The 15951-nt window shown below is 40.1% G+C and overlaps 1 protein-coding gene across 2 annotated transcripts in view; it reads left to right on the top strand.

Annotated features, from left to right (window-relative positions):
- The window catches only part of LOC130356274 (NADH-cytochrome b5 reductase 3), a 147695-nt gene that overhangs the window by 81859 nt on the left and 49885 nt on the right, over positions 1–15951 (top strand). For both annotated transcript variants that reach the window (XM_056557541.1, XM_056557542.1), the window contains exons 2-4: positions 4054–4200; positions 8709–8781; positions 9575–9678. In XM_056557541.1, the coding sequence (XP_056413516.1) occupies positions 4081–4200; positions 8709–8781; positions 9575–9678 (297 nt within the window). In that variant the 5' untranslated portion in view covers positions 4054–4080. The remainder of the gene's footprint in view (positions 1–4053; positions 4201–8708; positions 8782–9574; positions 9679–15951) is intronic.

The following is a 15951-nucleotide window of genomic DNA, read 5'->3' as shown; positions in this document are numbered from 1 at the left end:
GCGGTTGATGGAATGTCTGTGTAGATTCATCCTTTCGTTGAGTTTCTGGCTGGTTTCACCAATGTAGCATCCCATGTCACACTTGGTGCATTGTATCATGTAGACCACATTTGGGGATGTGCAGGAGTATAGTCCCCTAATGTTATATGTCTTGTTGTTGTGGGTGGCTTCCATCTTGGTGCAGATATGTTGGCAGAGTTTACAGCGGGGTTTGGTGCAGGGTTTGGTCCCATTGTCTGTGTCTGTTCTTTCTGTAGGTAATTTTCAGCTGATCAGCTTTTGTTTTAAATTGTGTGGTTGTCTGAAGGCCAAGATGGGAGGTTCAGGGAAGATTTCTTTTAGCATCTCATCTTCCGCCAATATTGGCTGCAGGTCCTTGATAATTTTGCGTATTTCTTCAAGGGCCGGATTGTATGTGGCTACCAGTGGTATGCGTGGTGATGGTTGTATCTCTCTGTATTGTAGAAGGTGTTCCCGTGGTGTTTGAAGGGTGGAGTGTATTTTCCTATTGATTGTCCTAGGTTTGTATCCTTTTTGTTTGAATTTCTCAGACAGTGTTTGTAGATGTATGTCTCTGTCATCAGGGTTGGAGCAGATGCGATGGTACATGGTAGCTTGGCTGTAAATGATGCCTTTCTTTGTGTGTGATGGATGGAAACTAGATTTATGTAGATAGCTGGATCGGTCTGTGCGTTTTCTGTATACAGACGTTTGTAGTGTGTTCCTGTTTATTGTGACAGTAGTGTCTAGGAAGTTCACACTTTCTGTAGAGACGTCCATTTTGAGTTTGATAGATGGATTGAATGTGTTAAAGGCATCATGAAACTTTCTGAGTTTTTCTTTTCCTTCTGTCCAAATGATGAAAATATCATCAATGTAATGGTAGTATCTGTAGGGTTTGTGAAGTGTGTGTCTAGAAATCGTTGTTCAAGGTCAGCCATGAATAGGTTGGCATATTGTGGTGCCATCCTGGTCTCCATTGCAGTGCCCATCATTTGTAGATATATGTCACTGTTGAAACTGAAGTAGTTGTGTGTTAGGAGGAATTCTATTAGTTTAGTGATGACTCCAGGGCTGTATTTCCGGTTGTGGGTTTGGGATGAGAGGAACAGGGAGCAGGCATCAATTCCATCTCTGTGTGGGATGTTTCTGTATAAGGATTCTACATCCATTGTTACTAATATGGAGTTGGCAGGCAAGTTTGTAATCTGATTGAGTTTGTTAAGAAAGTCAGTGGTGTCCTGTATGAAGCTGCTGGTGTTTTTGACAAAGGGCTTTAATAGGTTTTCTACTAAGCCATAGATCTTTTCTGTTAATGTGTCCATACCTGTTATTATTGGTCTGCCTAGGTTCCCAGTTTTGTGGATAATCCACATTGAGTCCCCTGTTTTTCGAGTCAAAAAACAGTATCATATTGGCTTCAAATGTCTTTCTCTCTTGTGTGTTTTTGAAATTCCCTCTCAGTATCCTGATTGTAAGGTCATGTATGGAGTGGCCTGTTTGGGTAAAATGGTGTCCAACTGGGGTGCAGTAGTCCTTTTCTTTATGGCGGTTGATGGAATGTCTGTGTAGATTCATCCTTTCGTTGAGTTTCCGGCTGGTTTCACCAATGTAGCATCCCATGTCACACTTGGTGCATTGTATCATGTAGACCACATTTGGGGATGTGCAGGAGAATAGCCCCCTAATGTTATATGTCTTGTTGTTGTGGGTGGCTTCCATCTTGGTGCAGATAGGTTGGCAGAGTTTACAGCGGGGTTTGGTGCAGGGTTTGATCCCAGTGTCTGTTCTTTCTGGAGGTAATTTTCGGCTGACCAGCTTTTGTTTTAAATTGTGTGGTTGTCTGAAGGCCAAGATGGGAGGACTTGATAAAGGGAGGAATCCCGAAAGCTTGTCTCTACAAAATTCTGTTAGTCCAATAAAAAAGGTATTACAAGATACTGCAACATTTTATGATTTGCATCACTGGACTAATACGGCTTCTCAAATTTACTGTATATATATATATATATATATATATATATATAACACACACAGGGCCCTTGTGATAGGATACTCAAGAATAAAAATATAAAATTATATAAGTATACACCAATACTGCATGAGTAACATTATGGGATGTAGTAGATTATATATGAATTATTGTATGAATGTTGGTCCCCAATCCGGAAATGGCTAAGATGTCCTGGCTCTTTATTAACTGTGTCAACAGTTGGATTGCGTACAATAAGCCTGTTAGATTAAGGGACAATTCTCATATATAAAACTCAATGCCCCGCAAAGTGGATTAGATACAGCTCACCACAGTCCGTATGTGCCCAACCCTTGAAAGACAAAGAGAATTCCATCATTTATCTTTCATTCTACTAAGGAAAGGGTCGAGCACATATGCAGGAGCTAGCCATTCACATCCCTCTGAGCTTGTCACAGTATGAGACCAGAGCTAGCTGTATTACATCCAGCCTGCGCTGTTGGGAGTTACCTGCACGTATCCTACTGAGCTTGTCGCAGTTCGATTCTAAGGACAGACAAAGGCAACCAGACTGTGGTGAGCTGTATCTAATCCACTTCTCGGAGCATTGAGTTTTATATATGAGAATTGTCCCTAAATCTAACATGCTTATTGTACGCAATCCAACTGTTGACACGGTTAATAAAGAGCCGGGACATCTTAGCCATTGCTGGATTGGGAACCAACATTTATACAATCATTCATATATAATCTACTACCTCCCATAATGTTACTCATGCAGTATTGGTGTATACCTATATAATTGTATATGTTTATTCTTGAGTATCCTATCACAAGGGCCCTGTGTGGGATAATATATATGTGTTATTTTTACAAGAAAATACTGTAATTTTAACAATTATTATGAACAAAAAGACAGTGTGGAGTAGGCTACTACTTGTGAACATAGAAGACGGTAGATAAGGTGCAAATGTAGAGACTGGTTGTAAAGTGCTTACTGGAGGTGCTCAGCTAAAACAGGTAGATGTCGAGTCCCGAATGTGCAACAGTCAATCAGAGATTAAAAAAACGGCAACTCACCAGATATAGCAGGATAAAATCTTTAATACTTTATTTCTTGCATATTAAAATCTGTAACATGATAGTGTGGTGGGGAGAGGGAGGACGGTTAAGGACGGCTGTAGCTACTTTGCACGCACCTGGCGCTTCGTTAGGCTTCGTTAACGAAGCGCCAGGTGCGCACGAATTAGCTACAGCCGTCCTCACCCGTCCTCCCTCTCCCCACCATGTTATCATGTTACAGATTTTAATATGCAAGAAATAAAGTATTTAAGATTTTATCCTGCTATAGCTGGTGAGTTACCGCTTTTTCATATCTCTGATTGACTGTTTAACAATTATTATCCTTGATATGATAAATTGTTTTTTTTTATAATAAACTGAGATTTGAATTCTTATATCCATTTAGTAATCATTATGCACTAGTTTCCTAGTGAAGTCTTTGAGGTCTGGATTTTTGGTTTGTATATTTGTCACTTTCCAAGCTGAAATCATTCCCTGAGAAGCTCAGGATTCCAATTCTCTCAGTGGTTCCTAATGAACCTTATCAACTCCTATCAAGAGTCTAGTGGATAAAGGTATATTTTTCTAAAACTGACACATTCTTAAACACTGTAAACTTGGACTAGACAGTCTAATAATCTGCCAGATTTATCACAATGGCTCTTGCTGTTTCATAACTTTTGTGCTAGATTGTGCCATTTTCTTGTGTCCAATTTTTGGTGTATTTTTTAAGCCATGACCCTTATAGTTGACTTCTTTCTAGTAAAGACACAACACTTAAACAGAAAAAAAATGTTTACACATAATAAATATGATTTACAGTATGTTTTCATGGACTCAACTGTGTTCAATGGTACCAGAATTCTGAGGCATTTGCAATAGTAAATATGCCCCACTATTACTATAGTATATTTGTCTTTTTTGACACAAAGGTATTTAACATCATATTAACATCATAGATTTTTCTGGCTAACATGGTGGAGCACTATTTTAATCATGTAAATTGCATCTTTTTACAGATAAAAGGGGCGTTTGTTGCCATTGGAATGGTCTTGTTAACTATGTTTGGTGTGGCTGCAGGAAATTACATGATCAATAAAAAAAGGAAATGCGTGACCCTGAAGGATCCAAACAGAAAATACAGATTACGACTCATTCACAAGATGGTAAGTGCTCTTAATACTTAAGCTTTACTGCATTTTAAAACATCCCATATACTTGCAAAAGAACATCTGACTATTTGAAATTAGACATCATAGGGACATATTTTTGATTGGTCACACTTCTTTCCCCACTCAATGCAGGAGTTAGTGTTAGCCCTTTTAGTGGCTAATGGAAATCATTTATTAGAAAACTCTAATACTAAACCTGAAAAGTGAATAAAGAACAATAACACGGTTGAAAAAAAAGTAACACCCTGACACCCTATTTGGCCATTTTATTGAAAAAAAAAATCCACCAGTCATTGACATAGTTCTTGAATCCGACATGGATACTGTTATCTGAAAATAAAAAAAAGAGGAAAAACTGGACTTGCCACTGTTAAATTTGGCATATTCAGGTCCCATTCGTAGTCCACAACCGCATACACTAGCCGCTTCCACTAGCACAGCAGGTAAGAGCACCCAAAAGTGAAAAAACACATCTTAAAAACACTATGTTGGAACACAGTCTAAAACTTACTCTCTTCCTTCTCCTGTGTCCTGGATGCTATGTTCAGCACTGCAGCCTCTAGTTCAACCATAAGAAACCTTCGGCACTGCAGATGTTTTGGACTACATCTCCCATGATGCTTTTACAGCTAAAATGCTTCCAAAGCATCATGGGAAATGTAGTCCAAAACATCTGCAGTGCCTGCTCTAGTTGATCTCTACAGGCCTCAGTACAGATGAAGGTGCCAGGACACAGCCAGGAGCAGGGATGGGTAAATGTTAGTCCCAGAACACCCTGAGAAACTCCGCCCCTGGCCACAACTCTGCCACTCCCCTATGACACCCTAATCCCTTCTCATGCCCCACCCCTACACACAAAATAAAATGTTATATATATATGTGTATAAATGTTATAATGTCACATTAACCCCTTAAGGACCAAGCCCATTTTAACCTTAAAGCATACCCGTCAGATCCAACAAAAAACATTTTTTTAAATATATCACTCAGTACCTAATCCTGACCATGTACATCTATTTTTATGTGTCTAGCACCTTTATTTTTATTTTTTATTACACTTTTAATTTAGCTCATTAGTCTGAATTCCTCTCAAAGGAAGGGGGTGTGGCCTCACTGTGCAGGTCTCCGCCCCCTCCCTCAGTATGCTGTCTGCTCACATCTCCCCTACAATTAGCAAAACTACAACTTCCAGCTTGTCCTCACTGACAGTAGCGGGACACAAGCTGACAGTGGGAGGATTTTTCCTGCGCTCACAGCTGTCAATCAAGGAAGTGGGTCCATGACATAGGTGATGATGCATGGACACAGCATAACTAGCATTTGTCCAAGCAGGCAGGGGGCAGTTGTCTGACTGGCTTTTTCACTGGTTTACAACATATCAAAAGTTTTTGTATCTGACACTGCCCATTTAAGGACCAGGCCAATTTTATTTTTGCGTTTTCGTTTTTTCCTCCTCGTCTCGTGACCAATTGTACTTTGTAATGAAAGCTCTCATTTTACCATAAAATGTGCGGCGAACCCAAAAAAATATTTTTTAGGGAGGAAATTTAAATGAAACCACAATTTTGCACATTTTGGAGGGTTTCGTTTTTACACTTCAAATTTTCCAGTTAAAATGACATGTATTTTTTACTCTGTGGGTCAATACAATTAAAATGATACCCATGGCTAGATACTTTAAAATTTTTGTACCGCATAAAAAAATCTAAAACTTTTTGTACAAAATCAGTAATCTAAAATCGCCCTATTTTGACCACCTATAACTTTTTCATTTTTCCGTATATAGGGCGGTATGGGGGCTCATTTTTTGCGCCGTCATCTGTACTTTTTATTGATACCACATTTGCATATATAAATCTTTTAGATCATTTTTTATTAATTTTTTGGGGAATAAAATGTGACAAAAAAGCAGCTCAACTTTTTTTTTTTACGTTTACGCCGTTAACCGTACGGGATCATTAACATTATGCTTTGACAGTTCGGACATTTCCGTACACGGTGATACCAAATATGTTTATTTTAAAAAAATTACGCTTTTTGGGGGTAAAATGGGAAAAACTGACAATTTTAATTTTTATTGGGGGAGGGGATTTTCACTTTTTTTTTTACTTTTTTTATCTATAACAATCATTTGACTGCTAATACATTCTATGAACTACTACCGGACGAGGAAAGGCTGCAGTCATTACATATCATTTAACTTCCAACCATCATTGCACTTGGTGAAGTGTAACTCCCTGGGGTAAGCGTGCAATTTACCCTACCCTCTCCCCTTGTGCATCCCTGGGATAATACACTACAGAGCGCTGTCTGTCTTTTGTTTCAGCATGCATAAAGCATAGCACTGATAAGTATTATCTGTGATCTTCTGCTCTGGTCTGCTCGATTTCAGACCAGAGCAGGAGACGCCGGGAGACGGACGGAAGCAGGTGAGGGGACCTCCGTCTGCCATTACAGATGATTGGATCCCCGCAGCAGCACTGCGGGCGATCCGATCATCTATTTTAACATGCGTATTGCTGCAGATGCCATGATCTGTACTGATCACGGCATCTGAGGGGTTAATGGCGGACATCCGCGCGATTGCAGATGTCGGCCATTACCGGCGGGTCCCTGGCTGCTGATAGCAGCCGGGACCTGCAGTGTATGATGCGAGCACTGCTCCGATGCTCGCGGTCATACACAGGACATTAATGTACATCCTGGTGTGCGAAGTACCGCCAAACCAGGACGTACATTTACGTCCGTGGTCATTAAGGGGTTAATGTAGGTAAGATCATTTTCCATGGCCTATAAAACTGGTATACAAGGAGGAAATATATACCAGCACACAATAACTGGATAATACCGCCATACTGTACTGAATAAAACTATAGTGGTAGATACATGCTGAACATAGGATCAGTATACCATATAAGTGATTATATACAGGACAATATAGAGGTAGATATCATCTGTACATAGGATATATACACCATATAAGTTATTACAGTTACATCTAGGGACTCACAATTCTTTTCTGATCAGAGGCGTCTTCTTTTCTTTTCTTCTTTGTCCAGTTCAGACTGCCATGTCGACTTCTTCCAGCCAAAACTTATCATTTAACATATGCAGGACAAACATGTTAGACTCTTTTTCCAGTGCCATCCCATTTTCACACAATCTCCCCATCTTTGGATCCCCAGACTAAAATAATGCCCACCTTGGTGTCCTTCACAGAAAAAGCAGGTATGTAGGTAGACAGGTAGGTAGCTAACTATGTAGTTAGGTGGTCAGGTATGTGGGTAGGTATGTAATTAGGTATTTAGGTATCCAGGTATGTAGGTATCCAGGTAGCTAGCTAGGTAGTTATGTAGACAGGTATGTAAGTAGGTAGTTCTGTAGCCAGGTATGTAAGTAGGTAATTAGGCAGCCCAGTATGTAGGTAAGTAACCTGGTACATAGGTATATAGTTTGATAGATAGGCAGCCAGATATGTAGCTAGGTATTTAGTTAGGTAGCCAGGTATGTAGGTGGAGAGGTAGTTATGTAGCTGGATATGTAGGTAGGTAGTTATGTAGCCAGGCATGTACTTAGATAGCCAGGTATGTAGATAAGTAGTTAGGCAGCCAGGTATGTAGGCCAGTTATAAAGTTAGTTAGGTAGCTAGGTATGAAGATGGCCAAGTATTTGGGGGAAGCCAGGTATGTGGGTGCCCCCTCCGTCCCCTTCCAATTCCTCCCCTTCCAATCCCTCCTTGTGCCAGGTTAAAATAAAAAAAGGGGGGGAAAAAACAAGATAAAAAGACATACATCACTCATCGGCGCCTCCACTGTGGAGGCTAAAGAAGGCGGCCAGAGGAGATCGATGTGTGGGAAAAGTGAGTATGTCTTTATGTTTTGCTTTGTTTTTTTTTAATTTTTTTTATTTTAACCTGGCACAAGGGGAAGGGGATGAATTGGAAGGGGAGGGAGGGGGCATGGGGGGTGGAGGACTGCGTAGCGGAGGTGGAGGTCAGCCATCAATTCTTTAAGTACCAGTATGATACATTAGGACCGGGTGTTTTCTAAGCCCGACACATCACACTGCAGCATATGAAAACAATTACATTGGGGGAGCGGAGAAACACACCTCAATTAACTTTCACCAAATTGTTATGCCACATATAGGCTGGTTTCACACAAGCACATTATATGCACATTTTTGAGAAAGTATTAGAGACGCAAGTCCTGGCACGAACACAGGTCTGGTGACCTGAACTGACAACTGTCATCAGAAAGTCAGTTAAACCAGGATTTACATCAGTAATATGCATATATATATATATATATATATATATATATATACTCAAAAATGTACATATAATCCACTCGTATTAGACCAGCCATGCCCTTCTGCCAGGAACAGAAAATTTAGCTAATTAATTTCTCTATTAATTTATGTAACATGGAACATTTTATCATAACATCCTTTCTAGTATCTGAATATGAATACTTATTAATCAACTATTATTTTAATTGTAGGCTATAAATCATAATACAAGGAGATTTCGATTTGCTCTTCCATCCACAAACCATACACTGGGAATTCCACCTGGTAAGTAAGTTTACAGGGAATCTGCCAGCTGTATGTGCTAAGAGCTGCAGACACTGTTGAATAGCTGTTAATGTAGAAAAGCAAACTGTACCTTTCCTTGCTGTCACCTCCAGCTCCTGCAAATATTTTGTCATTACTTTAAAAAATAGTAACCCCTGTGCCATTTCAACACCCACTTGTGCAATTTCATCAGCCATTTCAGAGGTTTGCAGGACTGTGGGGGATTTTGCAGGGTTTGCTGTATGTTCTGTGACCGCCAACTCCAGCCTGCAACAACTTAATTAAAGCCTGTGAACGCTAGGTTTTTATTGGGTCCCGCAAGACCAGTGGGACCCCAATCCCGAAGCAGGGCTCTAGCTTAGAGCTCAACATCTCTCCAGGCCTTTAGCAAGTGTGAGGTCAGCCGCCCCAGTGTTTCATCCAAGCTCAGCAGTAGCCAGCCGGTATAATGTATATGGAAACAAACACAAGGCCATGGAAAATACAACTTTAAAATGGCGCTTCTCTAGCAAAGTGAATGCAAAACCAAGAATGTTTTGCAAACAAGAAAAGATTTTTATTTCATAGAGTGCTTTATTGTTGCACAACATAAAAGGTTATGTCTTAGGGATATGCCATTTTCTGGGTCTCCTGCTCACTTTCTAAAAAGTTGGGACCCTGATATAGAAGAGTAGAAAGTTGTGAAGCTTTGTACTGGGCCTGCACTAACATTTGTAACAGTGTTGATAAATTTCCCCCAATGCAGTTTTTTTAATTGTATTTTTTATCTAAAATTCATACACATTTCTCATAGGTAAATGTATCTACCTATCAGCTAGAATCAATGACAATCTTGTGGTGAGACCTTACACTCCATTATGTTGTGAGGACAAAGGATTCGTTGATCTGTTAATAAAGGTAATACTATATGCTAGTATGTGTACAATTATGCTTTTAGAGGTCTTACATATTGCTTTATTTTATGTAATATTGTTTAGTGACTTGGTAATTTTGCTCTTGTCCTTTTTTTGGCATGGGGGGGGATTTTGGGAAACTGGAGGTCGAAATCGTGCCTGGCATTTTATACATCTTTTTTTGTCTGCCTAAGTGATGGCCAGTGACCTGATCCATTGGGGAAGATTTGTTAAAACCTGTGTTTTAGGAGTGGTTCAGTTGCCTCTAGAAACAAATCAGATTAAAAATATAAGAAGCAATCTGATTGGTTGCTATGAGTAACAGGACTACTCTTCCTCTACACAGGTATTGAGCAATCACCCCCATTGTGTTTAATTCCAGAGTCTTCTGACATCTACATTGTTAGCATGTTGATAATACAGCTACTTGTGGAATTCCAGAGGCTGAAGAAAAAAGTTTAAGTGTAGAATATATTCATGCCATTAATTATGGTTCTCACTGTCCACTTGTACCCATAGTAGAGTTTACTTGTACCAATAGTAGAGATTGGGAAAGTTGAGTGAGCTTCCTTAAAGAGATCTTTCTCTGCATTGCATTATATGCATAGAAATGACAGATCTCTATGCCAGCCAGGCAGGTTGGATTGACATGTCAAAAGTTGTGTAAACCAGTGATCTGTATAGAACGCTAGTTTACTGTTAAATCTTGCTGGGCCCAGCAAGGAAAGAGTTAAAGGGGTACTCCAGTAGAAAACTTTTTTTTTTTTTTTTAAATCAACTGGTGCCAGAAAGTTAAACAAATTTGTAAATTACTTCTATTAAAAAATCTTACTCCTTCTAGTACTTATTTGCTGCTGAATACTACAGAGGAAATTCTTTTCTTTTTGGAACACAGAACTCTCTGCTGGCATCATGACCACAGTGCTCTCTGCTGACTAGTGTTGAGCGGCATAGGCCATATTCGAATTCGCGATATTTCACGAATATATGGCCGAATATTCGTCATATATTCGCAAAATTCGCATATTCGTAATATTCACGTTTTATTTTAGCATATGCGAAAATTAGCATTTGCGAAAATTAGCATATACAAAAATTCGCATATGCGAAAATTTGCACGCCAGTCTCACACAGTAGTATTACAGCCTTCTTTACACCACACAAGTTGGAAGCAGAGAGGGATGATCACTGTGATGTGTACTGTGAAAAAAAAAATGAATATTCGTAATTACAAATATATAGTGCTATATTCGCGAATATTCACGAATTCACAAATATGCGATATTCGCGAATAAAATTCACATTGCGAATATTCGCGAGCAACACTACTGCTGACATCTCTATTTTAAGAACCATCCAGAGTAGAAGAAAATCCCCATAGCAAACATATGCTGCTCTGGACAGTTCCTAAAATAGATAGAGATGTCAAAAGAGAGCACTGTGGTCATGATTTCTGCAGAGAGCTCTGTGTTCCAAAAAGAAAATAATTTCCTCTGTAGTATTCAGCAGCTAATAAGTACTGGAAGGATTAAGATTTTTTAATAGAAGTAATTTACTAATCTAATAATAATATATTAACCACACCTCAAGGATGATGCACAATGAACAAAAATTGTAGACAGTTTGATTGATGGGAATGCAAAACAATTTATTATACAATGTTATTCACAATATAAAAACAATTTTAAAATTAGATTAATAAAACATAAATATGAATAACAAGACTGAGCAATAGTATATGTAATATTTTACCATTGGGCCCTAATAGTATATATGAATAAATATAGCACTGCTGTTGTTAAGTTATCAGCCGATTGTCTGGCATAAGCTGTTGGTCCGGCAATTGGATGGCTATAGCAATGAAACAGTCTTTGATTGACAGACTGAGCTGCTCAAGAATGTCAAGGGATTAAATGTCTCTCACCCTGTCCGCTGGCCTCCGTGCTGTGACGGGCCGAGGATGGTAAAGTTGATGTAGTATGACTGGTAGGCGTTGGTTGGAATCCGTCTAGCAGCGGGGCTCTGGCATGAGACTCCCACGTCGGAGGTCCGTAGCAGCGGCGTGCGGCTATGTTGGTATCGGACCTCTGCTTAACCAGCCAGAACAGGATACTTGTGCATATAGCAGCGTATGAAGCAAGTCTATGCGGCAGGTAAGTGAGACTCCCAGCTGAGGCAGCAGGTGGATGAATGGCTTGTTTCAATGGATATGACGGCTTCTATAGCTTGCCTATTATTAAAGATATCTTTTTAGAAACCAGATACCATCGGTTGTTTTAAAAAGCATAGCAAAAAAAGTTTCTTCTTAAGAGTACCTTCCTGCAACTTTCATAAAACAAGCCAAGGCAAAGATAAAACACAGAAAATTTGTGTGTGTTAGGGTATGTTCACACAAAGAGACAAATATGTTTGCATCTATATATATATAAAATTCAACGTGTGTGTATGTATTTATGTATGTATGTATGTTCCACAAAAACTTCCAAACGGCTAAAGATATTAACATGAAACTTGGCACACATGTTACGTATATGTCAACAACAAACATAGGATAGGTAATTTAACCCTTACTCACCCCCATTTGCCAGGGGCGGGGCTTATGTTTAAAGTCCCATGTTTAAAGTCAATGGGAAATATATGTTACTGCATAACTTCCAAACGGCTGGAGATATTTCCATAATACTTGGTCACATGTTACTTATATGTCCACTTAAAATATAGGATAGTTAATTTAACCCTTAACTACCCCCATTTGTGAGGGTCAGGGTTTTTGTTTAAAGTCCCATGCAAATCAATGGGAAATGTATGTTCCCACATAACTTCCGTACGGCTGGAGATATTTCAATACCTGGTACACATATTATGAGTCGGGATATGAGGACGGGTTGGGAGGTCGGGATAGGAGGACGGGATAGGAGGACAGGATATGAAGATGGGATAGGAGGTCTGGATAGGAGGTTGGGATAGGAGGTTGAGATAGGAGGTCGAGATAGGAGGTCGAGATAGGAGGACAGGAAAGGAGGTCGGGATAGGAGGTTGGGATAGGAGGACGGGATAGGAGGTTGAGATAGAAGGTCGAGATAGGAGGATGGGATAGGAGGTCGGGATCGGAGGTTTGGATAGGAGCTCGGGATAGGAGCTCGAGATTGGAGGACGGGATAGGAGGACAGGATATGAGGACAAGATATAAGGTCGGGATAGGAGGTCGGGATAGGAGGTCGGGAAAGGAGGTCGGGATGGGAGGTCGGGATAGGAGGACAGGAAAGGAGGACGGGATATGAGGACGGGATAGGAGGTCTGGATAGGAGGTTGGGATAGGAGGTTGACATAGGAGGTAAAGATAGGAGGTCGAGATATGAGGACGGGAAAGGAGGTCGGGATAGGAGGTCAGGATAGGAGGTGGAAATAGGAGGATGGGATAGGAGGTCAAGATAGGAGGTCGAGATATGAGGACGGGAAAGGAGGTCAGGATAGGAGGTCGGGATAGGAGGACGGGATTGGAGGTTGAGATAGAAGGTCGAGATAGGAGGACGGGATAGGAGGTCGAAATAGGAGGATGGGATAGGAGGTCAAGATAGGAGGTCGAGATATGAGGGTGGGATTGGAGGTCGGGATCGGAGGTTTGGATAGGAGGTCGGGATAGGAACTCGAGATTGGAGGACGGTATAGGAGGTCGAGATAGGAGGACGGGATAGGAGGTCGGGATGTGGGGTTGGGAAATGACAACAATATACGAGGACTGCATATGAAGTCAAAAGCTTCCTCCTTTGTTTATTTTCCTCCCCAAAAATGATTTGGAAGGAAAAACCGGTCAACGCCGGGTACTCAGCTAGTTTATATATATAAAACTCAACGTGTGTGTGTGTGTATGTATATATGTATGTATGTATGTATGTCCCACAAAAACCTTCAAACGGCGAAAGATATTAACATGAAACTTGGCACACATGTTACTTATATGTCAACAACAAACATAGGATAGGTAATTTAACCCTTACTCACCCCCATTTGCCAGGGGCGGGGCTTATGTTTAAAGTCCCATGCAAGTCAAAGGGAAATATCTGTTACTGCATAACTTCCAAACGGCTGGAGATATTTCGATAATACTTGGTCACATGTTACTTATATGTCCACTTAAAATATAGGATAGTTAATTTAACCCTTAACTACCCCCATTTGTGAGGGTCAGGGTTTTTTTATTTTTTTAAAGTTCCATGCAAATCAATGGGAAATGTATGTTTCCATATAATTTCCGTACGGCTGGAGCTATTTCATTACCTGGTACATATATTACGAGTCGGGATATGAGGACGGGATGGGAGGTCAGGATAGGAGGCTGAGATAGGAGGTCAGGATAGGAGGATAGGATATGAGGACGAGATATGAGGTCGGGATAAGAGGTCGAGTAGGAGGTCGGGATAGGATGTCGGGACAGAAGGACATGATAGGTGGACGGGATATGAGGACAGGATAGGAGGTCTGGAAAGGAGGTTGGGATAGGAGGTAGAGATAGGAGGACGGGATAGGAGGTCAAGATAGGAGGACGGGAAAGGAGGTCAGGATAGGAGGACAGGATAGGAGGTCTGGATAGGAGGTCTGGATAGGAGGTCAGGATAGGAGGTCGAGATAGGAGGATGGGATAGGAGGTCGAAATAGGAGGTCGAGATATGAGGACGGGAAAGGAGGTCGGGATAGGAGGTCGGGATAGGAGGACGGGATTGGAGGACGGGATAGGAGGTTGAGATAGGAGGTTTAGATAGGAGGACAGGATAGGAGGACGGGATAGGAGGTCGAGATAAGAGGACGGGATAGGAGGACAGGATAGGAGGACAGGATAGGAGGTCGAGATAGGAGGACGGGATAGGAGGACGGGATAGGAGGTCGGGACAGGAGGTCGAAATAGGAGGACGGGATAGGAGGTCGGGATATGGGGTTGGGATATGACAACAATATATGAGGACTGAATATGAAGTTAAAAGCTTCCTCCTTTGTTTATTTTCCTCCCCAAAAAGGATTAGGAAGGAAAAAACGGGCAATGTCGGGTACTCAGCTAGTTTTCAATAAAATACAACCATATTTTCTGTGTGTGTGTGTGTGTGTGTTAAAATCACTAGTACATTAGAAACAATATACCAAATAAATAAACAATAAATCTAAGGTGCACATGAATACTGTCACAGAAATACATAAAAAACAGGAAGAAAGTTCAAATATCAAATATAATTTATATCCAAGCTTGTCACAAATGCTTGCTTAGAAATGTCTACATTGCGTACACATCATCTATAATTCTAAATTGATATATAGTTTCCTATGTTTTATACCACGTTTCTAACGATAATTGTCAATAATTGTCAAATCCTTTTTTTTAACTCAAATTACATGTATGAAAAAAAATATACAATATATTTTTTATTCCTCATAAAACATCACCCCCCCCCCCCCCCCATACTCAGGATTTTGGGTGTCAAAATAACACACAATAAACCTGATTTATAAAAATGTGTAAGACTAAGTTTCCCCCAAAAAATGCCAAAACACTCCCCATGGCGTTTTTTCATTGAAAAAATGCTGCGGCCAGATGTTAGATGTAAATCAATGAGAAATCTTAAAACTTCTTCCACTTTGCGTTTTTCAGTTTGGCGTTTTTTTTTTTTTTTATCCTTTTGGCATTTTTTTCACTCTTTTTTTTAGCTCCTTGGCGGTTTTGCAAAGTCGTAGCATGTTGAGCCTATGTTGTTTTTTCCCTGAAATCATGGCATTTTTCTCCCATAGAAGTCTATGGGAGTAAAAAAAATGGCAAAAAAACGACATGTGTGTTTTAATTTTGGCGTTTTTGCAGGCGGTTTTTATTCTTTTTTGGACTTTAGCGATCCAAAAAAGTGATGAAGATACCTTTTTTAATAAAATTTGGTAGGGTACCATTAAAAAAAGGAGAAAAAAAGATACAGTAGTGATGGAAAAAATTGTGTCTAACAAAATTGATCTTTTTTATAACAAAATTTCTATTAATTTTCAAAACAGGGATCAATTTATGTGGGCGGGCAGGGACCTAAAAATGTAGGCGACATAAATAAAAATTTTCTGTGAGTGTGTGTTTCACTTTTTTTTTCTTACATTTTTTTAGGTAGTACTACTAGTGCCAGCATGGAACAAACTGTTCTATGATGGGAGTAGTAGTACCTGTACTTCTGACACCCATTGCCATCCTTCTGTATAATTTATAGACGATGTTCTATGGTACCCTACACTGCCGTATATATACACATATTCATAT

Source organism: Hyla sarda, chromosome 2 (genome assembly GCF_029499605.1).
Source record: "Hyla sarda isolate aHylSar1 chromosome 2, aHylSar1.hap1, whole genome shotgun sequence".
NCBI classification, from domain to species: domain Eukaryota; kingdom Metazoa; phylum Chordata; class Amphibia; order Anura; family Hylidae; genus Hyla; species Hyla sarda.
This window is presented reverse-complemented; position numbering and strand designations above follow the sequence as displayed.